Source organism: Manacus candei, unplaced genomic scaffold (assembly GCF_025592945.1).
Source record: "Manacus candei isolate 608988 ecotype Guabito, Panama unplaced genomic scaffold, ASM2559294v1 h1tg000057l, whole genome shotgun sequence".
Lineage (NCBI taxonomy): Eukaryota > Metazoa > Chordata > Aves > Passeriformes > Pipridae > Manacus > Manacus candei.
Window position 1 is genome coordinate 3,541,922 of NW_026138105.1, and position 17,412 is coordinate 3,559,333.

The following is a 17,412-nucleotide window of genomic DNA, read 5'->3' on the forward strand; positions in this document are numbered from 1 at the left end:
AGAGCTTTTCCTGTGGTGAGGGCTGAGGCTCTTGCAGGCAGCTCACCCACTTGGCTTCCTCCTGTTGTGCCTGTGCCACACTGGCTGTGGAGGGACAGGGAGAATACAGGGAGCTCTTTGTTTGGAGAGATTCCTCAGAGCTGGTCTTGTTGGAGGCTTGTGACGAGATCAAAGTGTCCAATAGCATTTTAAAATACTGGAGCACTAGAGGACTCCAAGCTTTGCAATCTCTCAGGTAGGATGGGTGAGATAGGAAGGAGTTGGATGTGATACTTGGGGTGTCCAGCAGCAGGAATGTGATTTCCACAAAGATGGGGCAGCTGGTGGCTACAGCCAGGAGGAATGCAAAAAGGCCATCAGCTATGATGCAAGTAAGACTGAGAAAATGAAAACCTGTAAAACAGCATCAGGTTTAACTATTTTGTGTTCATTCAGGTGTTTGAGTAAATAGCACAAATTTGAGTGACCTGCTGGAAATGCTGCTGGTTATAATGCTGCATCCTGGGGACGACCTGGGCTACTGTTAAGTGATTTTGTTTATTGATTTTAAGGAATATGTCCATTACTGCATTGGGCACTTAATTTTTGCAGCATGTTGGGCTTCCCAGTCGTGTGGTTTCCATTTGCAACCACATCTCCAGGAATACTGCTTATCCTAGGCCTACAGTTGATGAGAGTCCCACTTTATATTTCCCTTATCCCTCATCTCCCAAATTGCTTGCATGTGCTGTGTCCCAGCTTGGCAGGCAGACTGATAAATAAACCCAAGTATTTTAGGATCTTCTTCTCTCCTGATCATTCTCTAAAGAATTCAGCTTCTCCTTAACCTGAAGGAGCAGTGCAGTGTGGTTGTGTTACTGCTGGATCCAGCTTTGCTCAGAGCTCCTGCCCAGGTCAGTTGAACAACACCCATATTGATAGTTTGTGTTGCCTTCAGAGGCCTTCCTGAGCTTCAGCTGTGTGAGTGGAAATAGAAAAGAGAAGGACACTCCGTGGGTGACTTGCAGCAGCACATTGACAGCTCAGCTGTGTAATACATCATTGTTAGGTACAGATGCATTTTCAGTGTGCTGTGAGTGATCTCCCCCTGCCCAAAGCTGCTTCCAGAGGAACACTAGTTAACAAGCACTGGCAAACAGCTCCCAAAATGTCTGTTTTCTCTCCCCGTCCACCAAATGGAAGCTACTGTAACAATACACCATGGTGAGTGTGAGTGTTAACTCACACACTTGCTGTTTGATACAATTCTCCTTCTGTTGGCAGAGAATGACAGAGTTGTGCCCATCTGTTTCCAGACCATGTTATATCCGTGTTTGAGGATGCAGCAAATGACTTTGTACCTCTCTTTTTTTTCCCAGGTTCATAAAATGATTGCAGAGTTCAGGCTCATTCCTGGCCTCAATAACTTGTTTGACAAACTGATCTGGAGAAAGCATTCAGCATCAGCCCTGGTTCTGCATGGACACAACCAAAATTGTGATTGCAGCCCGGTGAGTAACTCCTAAAATTCTGTGTTGGGTTGTTATCCTGTCATACAGTCCTCAGGAGTTGTGCTGAGGAACTGGGTGCTTGTCTAATCCACAGCTTGAGATGTGGCAGCATTCGGTTTCTTGGCAATTATTGTTTTCACTGAAGTCTTTGGCTTGTGCCATCAATTTAACAGGGACAGTTTAGCCTCTCCTCTCTCCTAGTTTGGGAACTGGGAAAGGGGGTAAGTTGGTGGACTCTGGAAGCCAGAGGCAGAAGATAACCAAAACTGAAGGAAATGATAACTAGGAAGGGCACAGAATACAAATTGGGTCACAGTCAGGTTTAGGGAGTTTTTTATTGGATTCTTTTACTTATTTTTTTCCTTCCAAACCTAGATATTCTGAATTGATCAATACAGTGATGAGCTTTTCTGCCTTTGCAGTGAGAAGAAATTAGTAATTTTATAGGCTTGGAGCAGTCTCCACTTCTGTTCTATTTTGGGAAGCCTGCAAAGTGCAGCCTTCCCCTTTATGCAAGTCACTTGCTCTGCCGACCTGAGGGCTTTGATTTGGAAAGGTTTTTTTATTCAGCTTGGTAACTAATGATATCCAGAAACCCTAAAGCAATTTTTTCTTTTTTACTTTTCTTGTCTCTTTTTAGGACATTACTTTAAAGATACAGTTCTTGAGGCTTCTTCAGAGCTTCAGTGATCACCATGAGTGAGTATGAGAAGTTGTGGTGTTTGCCTGGTTGCAATTCCAGGTGTCCTGAGCACAGGGCAGGCTCCACGTGAAGGGAATGTTGTCCTGTCCTTAATTCAGATTTCAGGTGCTTTTCACTCCTGCTGTGAGCAGCCTAAGGCTCTGCTCTCCAGTGGGCATGTCTTAATATGCCTGTTGATACTTGAAACCAGCCCATTTTGCTTCATGTTGAAATGTGCTGGAACGTGTCTGGGATGAGTTAACACTTTCTGGCTGAGGAAATAAGGAGGCAGCTTTCATGGTGTTGTTTATCTGCCTTCTCCCCAAGAGCTGGTAGTGAGCCAGTGGGAATAGGGAGGAAGCTTCTGTCTGCCTTCCAAAGGCATCCTTAAGAAACTTGAGGCTGCTGGAGTTTGAGGGTTTTGCTTGGGGTTTTTTTAATGCTGTGCTGCTGGTACAGATGTAATTCTTGCTCTATTCTGACTTGTGGAATTGCATCTTTCCTTCCATCAGTGTCCTGTTGCTCTGATTCAGTCCTGTGAGATGGTGTCCACTGCTTACAAACCTCTGTGTTTGAGGCATGTTGTACTTGAGGTGCTGGTCATATCCACAGCCAGGATGACATTTTTGTGCAGGTTTCATCTAATGCTATTGGATATATTGGAAGTATCAGCCTTTTTGATTGTGGAGTTTTAGCTTTGAGAATGGGAAGCTGCTGGACAGGCATAAAGGGAAGGCTGACCTATTGTAAATCCTCCAGGCAAGACATTGTTTGCCCAGGAATCACTCCAGGTTTTCCAATAAAATCTCTTCAGATGATGTTCCTACTTAAGTGGCTGCTACAAAGATCTCAGGCTTGTTCAAACAGGAAACAGCTCCCAGCTGTAACCTCAGAGCAGGTGGAATGTGTGGAATCTGGTTAAGGGTTTTAAACAAATAATGACACCAACTTTCTATGAAATCACAGATTAGCTGAGGACAAGATGAGAGCAAGTACTTGTGCACTAATATTAATTTCAGTAAAATTGTGTCTAAACCAGACTTGCAGAACTGTTTGTTGCAGGGAGAGAAGGGCTGTGTTCTCCTTGCAGAAACCTCTTAATCCACATCAAAGGAAGCTTTACTTGAGAACCTCAGTGGGCACTAATCTGGTTGATGGTGTTTGAAACAAGGAGACACTCAGTCCCCTTGGGTCTAATAATTTTTCTTCCATGTAGTTGCTGGTTTGATGAGTAATTTCTTTTTGCTCACTCATCCTGTGCTCCCTGAGGTTTCCTGAAAATAAATCTGTGCAGTGTGATTCTGAGCACTTTGAAGTAGGAAGATGCTGGCATTGGGCAGGGAGTGTGGCAAAGGGAGCCCCTGGACTAATTTCTACTCTTGTCAGCCTTGTTCTGCATTTAATTTACTTTACAGATGAAATAATCCATTATTGCTATGCAAAATTCAGTATTTGATAAAGAATTTCCTTCAAATTCCTGAGGTTTATATCCATTACTGTTCTGATCTCTACATTTCATGATGTTTTTAAATATTGCCAGAGTGAAGTTTGCTGAGAGCAGTAAAGTACAAGGATGATTGAGTACTTTTTTGCAGCTTCTGCTTTCTGAGACTGATTACTGATAAAGAGCAGTATGATAAAGCAGAGAAAAACTGTGGGAAGGTGTGAAAAATTTGCTATTTAAGTCTTCTGAAATTCGGCAGAATGTTGCTGAGATTTTAAAAAAAACAAGAAGAAAATAATTACAAACCATAAGATTTTGAACAAAGTCAGCAGAGAACCATCATCTTAAAGCTGGTCAGTGCTAAAGCTGGAATTTGGTGAATTTTGGAGCAGGTTCACCAAACAGCAGCTGTCTGGCCTGGGGGAGGGAGCAGGGTGGGAATGCTGTGAAGAGCAGCCAGGTGAGAGAGGATTACCCAGCCCTGTGGCTTTACTTCTCATGGAATTGCATGTTTGCCTCTGGAATTCATCCTGGTTTTCTCCCCCCGCTGTCTTGCTTTAGGAACAAGTATCTCCTCCTAAACAGCCAGGAACTGAATGAGCTGAGTGCAATCTCCCACAAAGCCAACATCCCTGAAGTTGATGCAGTTGTCAACACTGACAGGTGAGAGGGAATAGAGGGTTTTGGGCAGCAATTCAGGAGGTTTTTAAGCATCTCTGTTGGAGGTTTGATGTCTTCTGTTCTGTTTGAGGTCCATCTGTCCACCACACATTTAATTTCAGTGATGCATTTCAGCAGGAAGTGTCCAGGTTTGTGTGGTACTGATGGCTATTAGCAAATCTAAAGTGTGCTCATGCTCAGAGTAAAGTGTTTTAAAAACAAAAGCAGCCTTAAGGAAAGCCCAAATTGGGGGAGGTTCATGGCCCAGATTTTATTATGTTATTCTAGTTCTGACTGTTTGTCTGACCTTGTACAGCAGGCATTGCAGACAGACCTGGAAAGTAAACCCTGATCCCTCTAATCCATTAATTGCTCCTGCTAATAAATCTGAGGTTTGAGATTCAGGAGCAGTCTGTGCACACATAATGTCCATTTCCAGGCTGTTTGAACAGATCCAGGTGTCTGCTCAGAGTATTTTAAGAGCAGCTAATAAACAGAATAAGCTAAATTAGATTAACACGTTAAACCACTTACAGAATCTCTGGTGTTACATTGGAGTATCTGTTAGATTGACTGTTTTGATTCAATAAGCTCTTTAACACACAATTCTGGTGCACAGACCTCACCAGGTGGAACACAGTTTGCAGAATTGAGTTGTCAGAATATTCCCAGAGTTTCAGCAGGGACTTGGGCTGCACAGAGCAGATTTACCTCGCTCCAAAAGGGAATCCTCTAAGAGGATTTCCAGATTATAATTATTATCATTATACTGTGTCTAATTGGGAAGAACTTGAGGGTTTTTACAGCTTCAGCATTTAGTTTCCATGTTGCTTCTCTTGAAATGTGAGGTCAAGGCATTGCTTCTGCACAAGGTGGAAACTCCACTGAAGATGTTTAATACAATTAGTGTTGCAGTTGTACAGCCTCTAGACTTTTACTACACCATACAGAACAAGGTTGTCTCATGTAGCATCCAGGTTTCCATATTCTGCTCTGCCTCCTAAGTGGAATTTAAAGCTTCCTTGTTGAGCAAAGTGTGTGTTTTTCATTCCTAAGATCAAATGTGGGGGTTTTTTTCCTAATATTTTCATTTCTGCAAGCTGTGAATTGGTATTTCTGAAATATTAATGATTTGAGAGAAAATGAATAATTTTTCTTTAGGATTATTTGGAAGTCATGTTGCAGGTGTTGCAGACATTTACCAAAGGCAGTGAGGGGAACCCTTCTGCTGGTAGAACTGGCACAATAGTTGTACCATATACTTAATACTGAGATTTTGATCACCAAAAGCTCTGGAGCAGAGACTGGATTCAGTATTTTGTAAGGTACAGCATTTGCCAGCCCTCCCACTCATGCTGTCATTCCTTCACCTGCTCCAGGAGCCTTGTCTGTGATGGGAAGAGAGGTTTGTTGACCAGACTGCTTCAGGTCATGAAGAAGGAACCAGCTGAGTCCTCCTTCAGGTGGGTTCACTCTGCACTCTGCACTCTGATGTGCTGTTTGAGATCCCTGGGATGTAGCTTTGGTTTCATACAGTTTATTTCAGCTGGGAATGCTTGAGAATCATAATCTGGGGAAAGGCCTGGCTTTGCTGTGCTGTGGTGGCAGTGCAGGTGAGGGAGAACAACAGAGCTTGCCCTGCACTCCTACCAGCATGGCCAGGGACAGGTCTGACTCCATTGTCATGGGACAGATCAGGAAACTGGGTTGAAATTACAGATGTAATAAAGTACTGCCCTTGCTCCAAAATCAACACCTCATTTCTTCTATTTCTCAGGTTTTGGCAGGCAAGGGCAGTTGAAAGTTTCCTTCGAGGCACCACCTCCTATGCAGACCAGATGTTCCTGCTCAAGAGAGGACTCCTGGAGGTAAGGAACTCTATGTCAAGCATCCTCCATAGCAATCAAGAGGGATTTATCTGCAGTGAATTCAAAAGTGGGTAAAAATGTTAAACATTCTCTGGGAATACTTTTGGAAAGCATCTGTGAATTGTACTTGTGGAGGCCAGTTGTATAACCTGCATCAGTGGGAAGTTATTTTAACAGGAGGCTCATCTGAATTGTTGTCTTTAGTTCAGTCATCCAAGAACTGAACCTGCAGATGAATGCTCTAAATAGTGGTTAAACCAGATCTGTGTTGTGCTGCTGGCTTGGCCTGAGCTGTGGCAATAACATGTTTTCCTCCCCTGCCAGCATATTCTGTACTGCATTGTTGACAGCGAGTGCAAATCACGGGATGTGCTCCAGAGTTACTTTGACCTTCTGGGAGAACTGATGAAATTCAATATTGATGCGTTCAAGAGGTTCAACAAGTACATCAACACAGATGAGAAGGTAAATATTTGCAAAAGCTGTCCCCCGAGGGTCAAATTACAAACTTTTATAGCCAGAGGTAGCACTAAAACTCAGATTCATTTGGTTTTGGTGTGATTGGTGAGCTTGGGGCACAATAAACATTAAAGGGTGAGCTGCCAAAGTCTCTGCACAGGCAGGTGAGTTGCTGCAGACACTCAGTTCTCAGCAGTGCTCCTGCTGTCCTGAGTCAGCAAGTGCTGAGCTGTTCAGAAAACACTGCCCTGTTACATGATCAGGCAGGTCTAAGGTCAGGGCTCAAGGATGGCAGAGCATTTCCTGGGAAGCCTCTGAGTTTTGAGTTAAGCTGATAGTTCTGGACATTGGGACAGCTCCAAAAAGTCTTTTACTGGAGCTTGCAGTTCTTATGGACGTGGATTCAAACATTAATATTTGATGCTGCAAAAAGATGTCATATCTTTGATGTTATTTGAACTCACAGCCATTTTCAGAAGTCGTCGTGGCTGATGTAATTACCTATAAAACTGAGTTGCACGTGTAAATCAAGGATGGTCAGCTCTGTGCAAAGTGGTTTCATGCTCTTGTGCACTTTGTACATATAACATCAGTTGTTGGCTAGGTTCTGAATGGCCTCATACTCTTGCTTCTGTTACTGTGATTTTTCCCTCATTGCTCTTAGGTCTGGCAGACCTTGGAGAGTGGAAGTATAAATGTATTTTAAAAGAAAGTGGTATTTAATTTTGGTTTTTTCTCTAGTAAATGAACTCCTACATTCTAGAGAATGTTTTTAGACTTCATATGTGCTTCCTATTTATTGATCTATAACTGAATTTAGTTCTCATTCTGTGTGACTCCCTCATTGTATTTATTCCTCCCTAGGACTGCCTGTATAAAGTAAGTGTAGGAAAACATGGAGCTGGAGGAATTAGAGGCCAGCAGCCAATGCTGTCCAGTCTCCCTCTTTCAAAACAAAGAGTGTATGAAATCTTGCTCTCGTTGGAGTGGGACTTCACAAAATATTTTAGGAATGCCAGGACTCTGGCATTTTTTTTGTTCCACAGTGATTTAAAGGCACTTGCTGTAGGGATCCTTTGGTCAGCCCTCGGTGCCAGTGTTGGGCTGGATGAGGCAGATGTATTTTGTTAGAGATGACAAAAAGGTCACGGCCCTGAGTATTTATATATTTAATTATTTTAATTTGACACTAAAAAGGGTTTCTCTTCAGTTCCAGATATTTTTAAACCAGATCAACAGTTCCTTGGTTGACTCAAACATGCTGGTTCGCTGCATCACCCTGTCCCTGGACCGGTTTGAGAACCAGTCTGATGCTAAAGGTGAACAGTGAGGAGTGGGGTGGGCTCTGTTTGGTGGGAATACCTTAAATCTGGGCTTTTGAAAATTTGGGGTGCAGGCAGAGGGAAATGCCACCCTGAAAGTTTGTTTCTGCAGTCTGAGCACCAGTTCCTGCTGCCCTGGTGCTTGGACCAGCGTGTCTGACCCTGCAGCACCTGCTGACTGTGTCTCTCTCACTGCAGTGGCAGAGGTCCTGTCCGAGTGCCGCCTCCTGTCCTACATGTCCCAGATGTCCATGAGAATGTCCTTCCTTTTCCGTCTCATCAATATTATCCATGTACAGACACTCACACAGGTAAAGAGCTGACAGTAACTTCAGTTACCTTGCTGGTACTGGAGTGATGAGCAGAGCTGGGAGCAGGGAGGAACCTCTTGTGGAAATCCATGGCCCTTCCTCCTTGCTGTGTGCAGGAGCACCTCCTGTGCCTGCTTTCCACAAGCATATTTTGTAAGGACATGTTTACAACCAGCATCTTGATATTTTTTTGTTTGCTGTGTCATTTTTACCCTCAGGAAAACGTCAGTTGTTTGAACACAAGTTTAGTTATCCTAATGCTGGCCCGAAGGAAAGAAAAGCTCCCCTTTTACCTGCGCACCTTGCAACAGATGGAATACACAGAAAAGTACCCTGGATTCATCCTGAACAACTTCCACAGCCTCCTGCGATTCTGGCAGCAGCATTACCTCAACAAGGATAAAGACAGCACCTGCTTAGAAAATGTATGTGACCCTCTGACCATGGCAGGGATTGACCACAGCAATACCTGCCTGCCAGTCACCACGGGAATGGGAAGTGGGAGGTTGTGAAGGGAAAGAAGGGGGGAAGTTCTGCCCGCAGTGTAACTCCTGCAGTGTTTTTAACACCATCTCACACAGTCAGGATGCCACAAGGCAGCTACTGGGTTTCCCTGCAAACAAAACCTGAGGTCTTGGCTCTGGCACACAGACTTGCCAGTGCTGAGTGGGGTGAGAGGCAGGGCTGGCAGGACAAAATGCAGCTCCCAGACTAGTCAGCACCTTAACCAGGCTGTTCCCTCTTCCTGGAGTGGCAAACAGTGCAGGAAATTATCTGGTGCAGCTGCTGGAAGACAAGGAGCTGCCCTGTGGAGAGCAGCCTGCAGGCTTCTGCCCCAGAGCTGGTCTGTGTTGGGCACTGGGGTAGAAATGACCTGTGATGAGAAGGCAACTCCCTTGTATAGGGAAGGTGAAGTGAGGTTGTACAGGTTTCTTCATTGACTTTTTAGTGATTGGGTGGCAGCTTTAACAGATTTTTAATGAGTTCAAGGAAAAACTCCCTTCAGTTCAGAAAGCTCCTATGGATGAGGTACCTGAGGTGGAGCAGCATTAGGGCTTTGGAAGTAGAGAAAATAAGGAGTTCCCAGACAGGAGGAGTGTGATGGAGGAGGAGGATGGGTGGGAATAACTAGTCCAGTGTGTAAAGGCTGTGGATAACACATCATATGTGTTGGGCTGCCAGAGTGGCCTTTTGGCTTTCAGGGAATGATGCAGGAGGGATGTGAGCAGGGAGGGGGTGTTGCCTTTGTGTGTTCCCAGGGGTGGGAGGTACTGCCAGTACCTGCAGCACTGCAGGGACACAGAGTGTGCTCACACTGGACAGCAGAGGGACAGTTTGGGGTGGTGTGGGTGGCCCAGGGAGAGGTGCTGGCAGTCCCTGTGTGGAGGCATACATGTCTGTATCTTGTACCTCTGTATATACTGGATAGTGGGAGGCTGGTTGTGGAGGGAGTGTTGGTTCATTCAGCCCTTCTGCTGCAGGCCCCAGGGAGGGAGGGCTGGGTGGTGAATCCAAAGCGTTGGTTACACGGTCGGGCTGGGGAGAGCTCGGGATGAGCAGGAAGCAGTTTCCAGTTCTCTCTGCTGAGTGCCTTTGGGATGAGTCTCATGCTGCATATTGGTGCTGTGGGCCACCCCAACCACCCTTTCCTCTCTCCCCACAGAGCTCCTGTATTAGTTTTACCTACTGGAAAGAGACTGTATCTATACTGCTCAGTCCGGACCGGACGTCCCCCTGTGCCATAGTGAGCTACATCGACGAGGCGTACATGGACATTGACAGAGACTTTGTGGAGGAGTAACCCTGGGCTCCAGCTCCCGATGGACAGCGCTTGGAGGGTCCCTTGCAGCCCGTGGATTTTCAGGGATACGCTGTGTAGTGTGTGTGTGTGTGTGAGTGTGAGGAGCACTGTCAAACCCCGGCCCCTCCCGGTCCCCAGCTCTGATCTCTGACCGATGAGACTTTGGGCAGCTCTCTGGGCAACACATTCAGGGATGTATCTTCCAGTTGTTCTGGGATAAAAATAACCACCTGCAAATACCAGCCTCTGTTATTTTTTTTCCTCTCTCTCTCTCTCTCTCCCGGCCCAGCAGGGTTGGTCAGAGATGGTTTTGCTGACAGTGAGGATACTCTGTATGTGCCAGTTGAGTTGTGGCTCTCTCATGGCAAGTCAAAAGCACAGCAACTGCCCTCCAAATGTGAGGTCCAAGGAGCCAGTCTGACCAGGACCCCAACACCAGCCACGTGCAGAGCCCCCACGGGGACCCCCTTCAGGTGTAACCCTTCTGCTGGGGTTTGGAATCAGGGGTTTAGGGTTGGGTAGAGCATGAGTGTATGAGTGTGTGTGTGTGCTTTTAATTCCTGAGAGCTCCAGTCACCTCTTCACCATCTCCTTTTGGATCATTTGGTACTAAATCTGTGCATTAGGAGAGAACCTCTGCTCCTGCTGTCTTTCCTGCAGATCCTTTCCACCTGGAGGTGTTTTACAAAGCTGCAGAGAACAGAGACATTTGAGCAGTGGTGGAATTGCAACAGGGGTTGGCTTTTTCACGGAGCACTAGCATTAAAATGTACTAATTTTTTAAACTTGCGGCTTGTCCCTTCTCTTGGGTAACTAATCTGGTTTTAAAATCCTTTTCAGGACCATTGCTCTTGATGTTAACCTGCTATGCCTGGAAGTCTTATGTCAGTCTCTTGCTTTCAGTCCTTAATATCAACACACACATTAATCTTGAAGTGCAATATTTACTGGAGATGTCCGTATTTCCTGCATCTGTTTTAATCAGAATGTGTTAAATGCTGGGAATAAACACTCCTGTTCCTGAAAGTAACTTTGTAGGAGATGTTGGGAAGGGGGGAATTGGGTTTTGGCAGTTCTCATTGCCAAACCTGCACGTGCCCTGCCTGCTCACCAACACTGTGTTATCCAAGACAGTCAGATTCCCAGGAATGAGATACAGCCACTACATTTAAGTCAAAAAAGTGTCTTGCAGTTCCAGCTAAAAGAAACCAGTTTTGAAACATGCATCTGGATTTTTTTTTTTTTTTTTTTACATTTTCTAATTTATTTTATGAGATGACTTGACTTCAGCTCTGTCCAGGCTCCAGAGGGCTGAGGGTGTCCCAGAGCCGGCAGCATTTTGTGTCTTGTCATTTCCAGCAGAATGAGTCCCACTGAGGCTCCCAGTGCTGGGGGTGGAGGAGTGAACAAGGCTCCAGTCCCGAGGGCAGGACCTGTCTCTTTCTCATTTGTACTTTTTTGTTCTTGGGTATTTGTGTTTTTGGTGTATCTTTGCTTCTTCTTAACTGTAATAGATGTACACTTCAAATAAATGCTTCAAATTAAAAGGCTTTTAAGTTAAGGGATGCCTTTTCCATACTGTAGTTGATTGGTGCATCCACTGGCTGCTGCTCTGACCCTGCCCAGTCTCACCCCCCTCTCTGTGTTTTAAGGTCCGTTTGGGGCTGAGCAGCCCCTGGGAGGCTGAGCTGAGCCCACCCCACCCCACCTGCTCCCAGGCCTGGGAGCACAGGCATGTTTGGGTCCTCACCTGTTTGAGGTGTCTTGGCTTTTGCTTTGGGGCTGAGGCAGGAGGGGCAGAGAAAGGCAGAAACCCATGGCAGCTCCTCCAAGGACGGAGCTGGGCTCCAGGGAGAGGCTCTGCCCCAGTGCAGAGGGTCACAGACACATCCTAACTGGGGCTACATTCCTGGGGGCTCGTCTGTCTGTGCCAGATGCTTCAAGAATCTCATTTTGAGAGGGACCAGACCCCCTCTGTCCTTCATCCTTGTGTGTTATTTATGGAGAGCAGGGGCAGGTGGTGCTGGGAGAGCCCACTGGCCCCACAGAGGTGGCAGCAGGTTGGGAGCTGGGACAGGGAGGAAGTAGGACCCCTGTCATTTAACAAATACCTCGGGAAGTCTGCACTGTCCCCATGGTTTGCTGAGTTTCGTGCTGCCCTGATTAATGCCAATTTACTAACTGCAAATAAACATATTAAATGGAAACTATTAAAGAAATCTATTTTAAAGAAATGAGCGGAGGTGTCTTTCTTTGCGGTGACTTTGCCAAAGCTGTAACAACCCTCCCTGTGCCCTGCAGGGCTGTGTTGGGGGGTTTTATGTTCTCAGGAGTAGTGGGTGAGGTCTGTTCTGCCCCCCTGTCCTGCCTCACCCCTCAGCTCTGGCCCCCTGCAGATGAGAGACGTGTTTTGGTGGGGAGGGAGGAGGAAAGGGCTCTTTTCCCAAAACCCATCCCAAGCTAGGGCTGTAGAGCTGGAAGGACAAGGCCTGGACCTCTCCTCTGCCCCTACCTGGCTGTGAAAAGATGTTCCCAAAGATCCCAGCTGGCCCCACATCCTGTCATCAGTGGCCAAGGTTACCCTGGGACAGACACAACAGAGCAAGTCCTGGCAGAGCTACATTTATTCACACGGTGCAAAGCTGGCAGTGGCTGTTGCAGCCACTTGCCTCCAACCTACAGCAGCAGCTGGGACAGGGCAGGGTGGGCACCCAGGCTCCTAATGCTGGAAAAAAATCCAAAAGGGCTTTGGTGAGAGCTGGGACCTGGAGGACGGAGCGCTGTGCCAGCCTTCAGGTCCCGGCAGCAGTGGGAGGTGAGGGCAGCAGTGCCAGGGCAGGATGTGGCCGTGGGCTGTGTGGTCACTGCCCTGGCTCCAGGGCTGGCAGGAGCCCCTGCCCTCCTCCCCACTCCCCCAGTCCGGGTGTGCTCACCTTGGAGAGGACGACGTCCCTGGTGCGGGCGCGCAGCTTGTTCACCTGCGTCTCGGCGATGTCGGCGCGTTCCTCGGCGTCGTCCAGCTCGTGCTGCACCTTGCGGTACTTCACCAGGTTGGAGTTGGCCTGCTGCTCCTGGATGGGGTGAGGGGAAGGGTGGGTGTCTGGGGCACAGCTCCCCACATCGCCCTCGAGGCCCCTTGCAGCCATGCCAGGGTCCCAGGGAGGGACAGCCCCGTCCCCCATCCCCGGAGAGCAGTCTGGGCACTTACGGCCTCCTCGAACTGGCGCTTGTAGCTCTTGACCTTGCTCTGCAGCTTGTCAATCAGGTCCTGCATCCGAGCCAGGTTCTTCCGATCTTCCTCAGCCTGCAATGCCCCAGCTCTGTCAGCAGGACCCCAGCAGCCCCCCCACTGGGGATCCACCTGCCCCCCACCTTTCTCGGAGAGTCCCAGTGGTGCCAGGGCCCTACACACACAAAGGCCAACCCAGCCCCCTGTCACAGCATCTGCCCCCTGGTTCCCTCCCTGTGTCCCATCACCCAGCTCAGGAGCTGCTGGGAAATGGGCAGAAGGGCACAGAGCAGGATGTGCATGTTGTGGCAGAGACAAACCTGTCCCACCCGTGTCAGTCCCTGCACAGAGCCCAGAACGAGCCCAGGCTGGGCTGGGCTCAGTGGGTGGGTTATTGTAAAACACAAAAGGCTGGCAGAGGGAGTTGTCTGCCCTGCTGTGCTGGGGCTGTGCCTGGTGCTCCTGTACCTGGTAGCTCATCTCCTTGATCCTCCTCTCGTACTTGCGGATGCCCTTCTGGGCTTCAGCCATCTTCTTCTGCTCCGTGTCCAGCTCTCCCTCCAGCTCCCGCACCTGCAGGTGGGCACAGCCCGGCTCAGCACCCTGCTCATGGGCACCAGCGCCAGCCCAGATGAGGCCAAGTCACCTTCCCAGCTCAGAGAAGCCACAGCAGAGGCTAAACCACCCTGAGCACAGGCTGGGAGCCGGGCCCAGGCTCGCAGGTCCTTGGGGACTGTCCCCTGGTCCCCCCAAAGCACCACCTTGCCCCCCAGGGCTGGGGTGGGACAGGGGCCAGGGCAGCACCAGGAACTGGCTTCTGGGGGACAAAACCAGGGATCTGCCCCTGCCTTCTCACCCTGGCCTCCAGCTTCTGGATCTGCTTCTTGCCCCCCTTGAGAGCAATCTGCTCTGCCTCATCCAGGCGCATCTGCAGGTCCTTGATGGTCTGCTCCATGTTCTTCTTCATCCGCTCCAGGTGTGCACTTGTGTCTTGCTCCTTCTTCAGCTCCTCTGCCATCATGGCAGCCTGCCAGGCCAAAGGCAAGGGGGCATCACCACAAGGCCAGGCAGCCCTGCCAGACACAGGGGCAAGTTCTGAGACCCTCCCTTCTCCTCCCAGAACCACCCAGCACAGTGCCCACCATGCTCTTACATCTGTGATGGCCTTCTTGGCCTTCTCCTCGGCGTTGCGACACTCCTGCACCGCGTCCTCCACCTCACCGCTCAGCTGGGAGACGTCTGCCTCCAGCTTCTTCTTCTGGTTGATCAGGCCTGTGTTCTGCACACAGAGCAGGTTCAGTGTGACCAGGGCTGGCCCTTCACCGTGGCCAGTGGAGAGGCTCCTGGCTCTCCTGCCAGCAGAGATGTGGGACGTGGCAGTGCCCCACCTGGGAGTGGAGCAGGGTGACCCTCTCGCTGGCCTCCAGCAGCTCCTGCTCCGCCAGCTTCCTGCTCCTCTCTGCCTGCTCCAGCACAGCGCGCAGCTCCTCCACCTCTGCCAGCAGCAGGTTGTTGCGGCGCTCCAGGGCCCCCACCTGCTCCTTCAGGTCGTCGTTCTGGCGCTGGGTGTCATCCAGCTCGATCTGCAGGTCCTGTGGGGCAGTGCGGGGTCAGTGGGGCCAGGAGGGGGCCGGGCAGGGACAGCACCCAACCTGTCCCACCGCGACCACCCAACCTTGATCTGGGCCTGGAGCTGGCGGCCCAGCTTCTGGAACTCGGCAGCCTGGCGGTTGGCGTGGTTCAGCTGGATCTCCATCTCGTTCAGGTCTCCCTCCATCTTCTTCCTCAGCCGGACGGCCTCGTTCTTGGCCCGGGCCTCTGCGTCCAGCGAGGCCTGCATGGACTCCATGGCCCGCTGGTGGTTGCGCCTGCGGGGGAGATGGGGAATCAGCCACAGCCCCCTGGGGACACCCAGCCTGGGGCAGCCCTGCCAGGGCCACGGTGTCAGCTCTGCCCCCACAGCCACTGCCCAGCCTTGTCCCCTCACCCCACACACCTCAGGTTCTCAAACTCCTCGTCCTTCTCTGCCAGCTTCCTGTCCATGTCAGCCTTGATCTGGTTCAGCTCCAGCTGGATGCGCAGAGTCTTGCTCTCCTCATGCTCCAGGGCTCCCTAGAAACACCTCAGCCATGGGAAAGTGGTTCCTGAAGGGGGGTCACCCACTCCAGCCTGGCAGCCTGGCCTTGCCCCCTAGCCCAGCATTATGGGGAACAAGGCAGGTGGAACCACCCCTGTGCCTGCAGTGGTTGCAGGACTCCCATGAATAACCTCCCAGGGGTTAGAGCCTGGCTCAGGACTGTCACCCTCCAGCAGCACCTGACCAGAGCTGCAGGGTGGGCCAGTGGCTCCTGGGGGCAGCAGGAACACGTGGAAAACAAGGACCCACCTCAGCCTCTTCCAGAGCTGCCTGGATATCACTCTTCTCACTCTCCAGGGCTTTCTTCACCTTCTCCAGCTCATGGATGGTTTTGCCACCCAGACTAATCTGGTCAGTCAGATCAGCAATTTCCTCTGGCAGGGACAGAAAGCATTCGGTCAGGAAGGAGTTTATGGGACCAGTCCTGTGAAGGTGACATCCCCATCCCACTGCCCCAGGCTCAGCTGATGTCTCCCCAGCCCCTTGGAGGGCAGCTGAGGTTGTGCTTGGGGACATTTCTGAAGTCTGGGTGAAGGAGAGGGAATGGGAGAGGCATTAAGTACCTGGGGAGACCTGTTTGTCCAAGAGCAACACCCCCAAGGCAGTGTCATGCCACAGCCGTGGCACTTGGCAGCAAATCATGCACCATGTGGGAAGAGGAGCCAAGTGGCTCTGCCTGACCTCCCCGAGGGCCCCAGCAAGGGGGCAGGACATGTTTTGGCATCCTGGCAGGGCTGCTGTATCCCTCCAAGGGATGGGCTGAGCAGCAAGGTCTGCTCTCTGCCAAGAAGGGACCCAATATCCCCCTGAGGACAGGGAGCAGGAGCCTGGGCAGAGCCCAAGGGGAGAGCCTGAGCCCACTCCTACCCTGCAGGTTCTTGTTCTCCCTCTTGAGGGTCTCCAGGTGGTCCAGGGACTCCTCGTAGGCGTTCTTGAGCTTGAAGAGCTCCGTGCTCAGGCTGCGCGACTCCTTCTGCGACGCCTCCAGCTCCACCTGGGTCTCCTCGTACTTCTGCTTCCACTCGGCCAGGATCCTGTCGAAGTTGCGCTGCTTCTTGTCCAGGGCGGCGCAGGCGGAGTTGGCGCGTTCCAGGTCCACCGAGAGGTCCTCGATCTCCGTCTGCAGCCGGTGCTTGGTCTTCTCCAGCGAGGAGCACTTGGCGTGGGCGGCCTCCACGGCCTCCTCCGCCTCCTGCAGCCGGGTGGCCAGCTTCTTCCTGCCCACGGCAGCCAGGGTGAGCGCTCCCTGCCCGAGTGCCACCCCACCCCACTGCTCTGAGCAGCCTCAAATCCCTGTGGAAGGGTCGCCCTGGTGTCTAGGGCAGCCCCGCTGGTGAATGGAAACTTGCCACCCAACTCGTGCCATGGGACTTACTTGGCTTCCTCCAGCTCCTCAGTCCTCTGGATGGCATCAGTCTCGTACTTGGTTCTCCACTGGGCCACCTCGGCGTTGGCCTTGGACAGGTTCCTCTGGAGCTCGCTCTTGGCCTCCACCTCCTCCTCGTACTGCTCCCGCAGCAGGTCACAATCGTGCCGGGAGGCTTGCAGGGCATGGGCCAGGGCATTCTTGCTCTGAGGGAGGGAGAGCAGCCCTTGTCAGAGCAGCAGCTGGCCCCAAGCTCCAGGACATTGGCCGTGGCACTGGGAGTAGCAGGAGGGAACTTCTTCCCAGGTTCTTCCCAGGTTCAGAGCTGCCCTGTGTGCAGGGTGTGTCCCACCTCCCCAGTCCAAGAGCCTGAGCCACTGCCACAGTGTGACACACGCCCCATTCCCTGTGATCCTTGTCACTCCCAGATCAGCCATGCCCTAGAAGCCTCACCTTGGTCTCTTCCTCCAGCTGCCTCTTGAGCTCCTCGATGCTCTGTGTGAATGAGATCTTGCCACGGCTCAGCTGGTTGATGAAGGACTCCTTCTCCTCCAGCAGCCGACTAAGCTCCCCTGGGTTCAAACAGAGCAAAACCAGCTACTTTGGGGCTGAAGGGCTGCAATCTGCACTCCCCTGCACTCCC

General features: G+C 50.5%; 2 protein-coding genes across 5 annotated transcripts in view; one reads left to right on the top strand and one right to left on the bottom strand.

Annotated features, from left to right (window-relative positions):
- Positions 1–11,598, top strand: part of TRPC4AP (transient receptor potential cation channel subfamily C member 4 associated protein) — a 34,777-nt gene extending 23,179 nt beyond the window's left edge. Inside the window, exons 10-19 of the mRNA XM_051802763.1 lie at positions 1,359–1,490; positions 2,131–2,189; positions 4,178–4,279; positions 5,656–5,739; positions 6,054–6,144; positions 6,469–6,609; positions 7,814–7,922; positions 8,124–8,236; positions 8,455–8,661; positions 9,900–11,598. Coding sequence (XP_051658723.1) covers positions 1,359–1,490; positions 2,131–2,189; positions 4,178–4,279; positions 5,656–5,739; positions 6,054–6,144; positions 6,469–6,609; positions 7,814–7,922; positions 8,124–8,236; positions 8,455–8,661; positions 9,900–10,037 — 1,176 coding nt within the window. The 3' untranslated portion in view covers positions 10,038–11,598. The remainder of the gene's footprint in view (positions 1–1,358; positions 1,491–2,130; positions 2,190–4,177; positions 4,280–5,655; positions 5,740–6,053; positions 6,145–6,468; positions 6,610–7,813; positions 7,923–8,123; positions 8,237–8,454; positions 8,662–9,899) is intronic.
- A 1,045-nt stretch (positions 11,599–12,643) lies between these two features.
- Positions 12,644–17,412, bottom strand: part of MYH7B (myosin heavy chain 7B) — a 28,285-nt gene continuing 23,516 nt past the window's right edge. For all 4 annotated transcript variants that reach the window (XM_051802714.1, XM_051802711.1, XM_051802712.1 and 1 more), the window contains 13 exons: positions 17,223–17,341; positions 16,779–16,975; positions 16,271–16,620; positions 15,653–15,777; positions 15,263–15,378; positions 14,942–15,134; positions 14,655–14,858; positions 14,420–14,545; positions 14,123–14,293; positions 13,735–13,839; positions 13,246–13,341; positions 12,971–13,108; positions 12,644–12,762 (listed from right to left, as the gene is read on the bottom strand). In XM_051802714.1, coding sequence (XP_051658674.1) covers positions 12,757–12,762; positions 12,971–13,108; positions 13,246–13,341; positions 13,735–13,839; positions 14,123–14,293; positions 14,420–14,545; positions 14,655–14,858; positions 14,942–15,134; positions 15,263–15,378; positions 15,653–15,777; positions 16,271–16,620; positions 16,779–16,975; positions 17,223–17,341 — 1,946 coding nt within the window. In that variant the 3' untranslated portion in view covers positions 12,644–12,756. The remainder of the gene's footprint in view (positions 12,763–12,970; positions 13,109–13,245; positions 13,342–13,734; positions 13,840–14,122; positions 14,294–14,419; positions 14,546–14,654; positions 14,859–14,941; positions 15,135–15,262; positions 15,379–15,652; positions 15,778–16,270; positions 16,621–16,778; positions 16,976–17,222; positions 17,342–17,412) is intronic.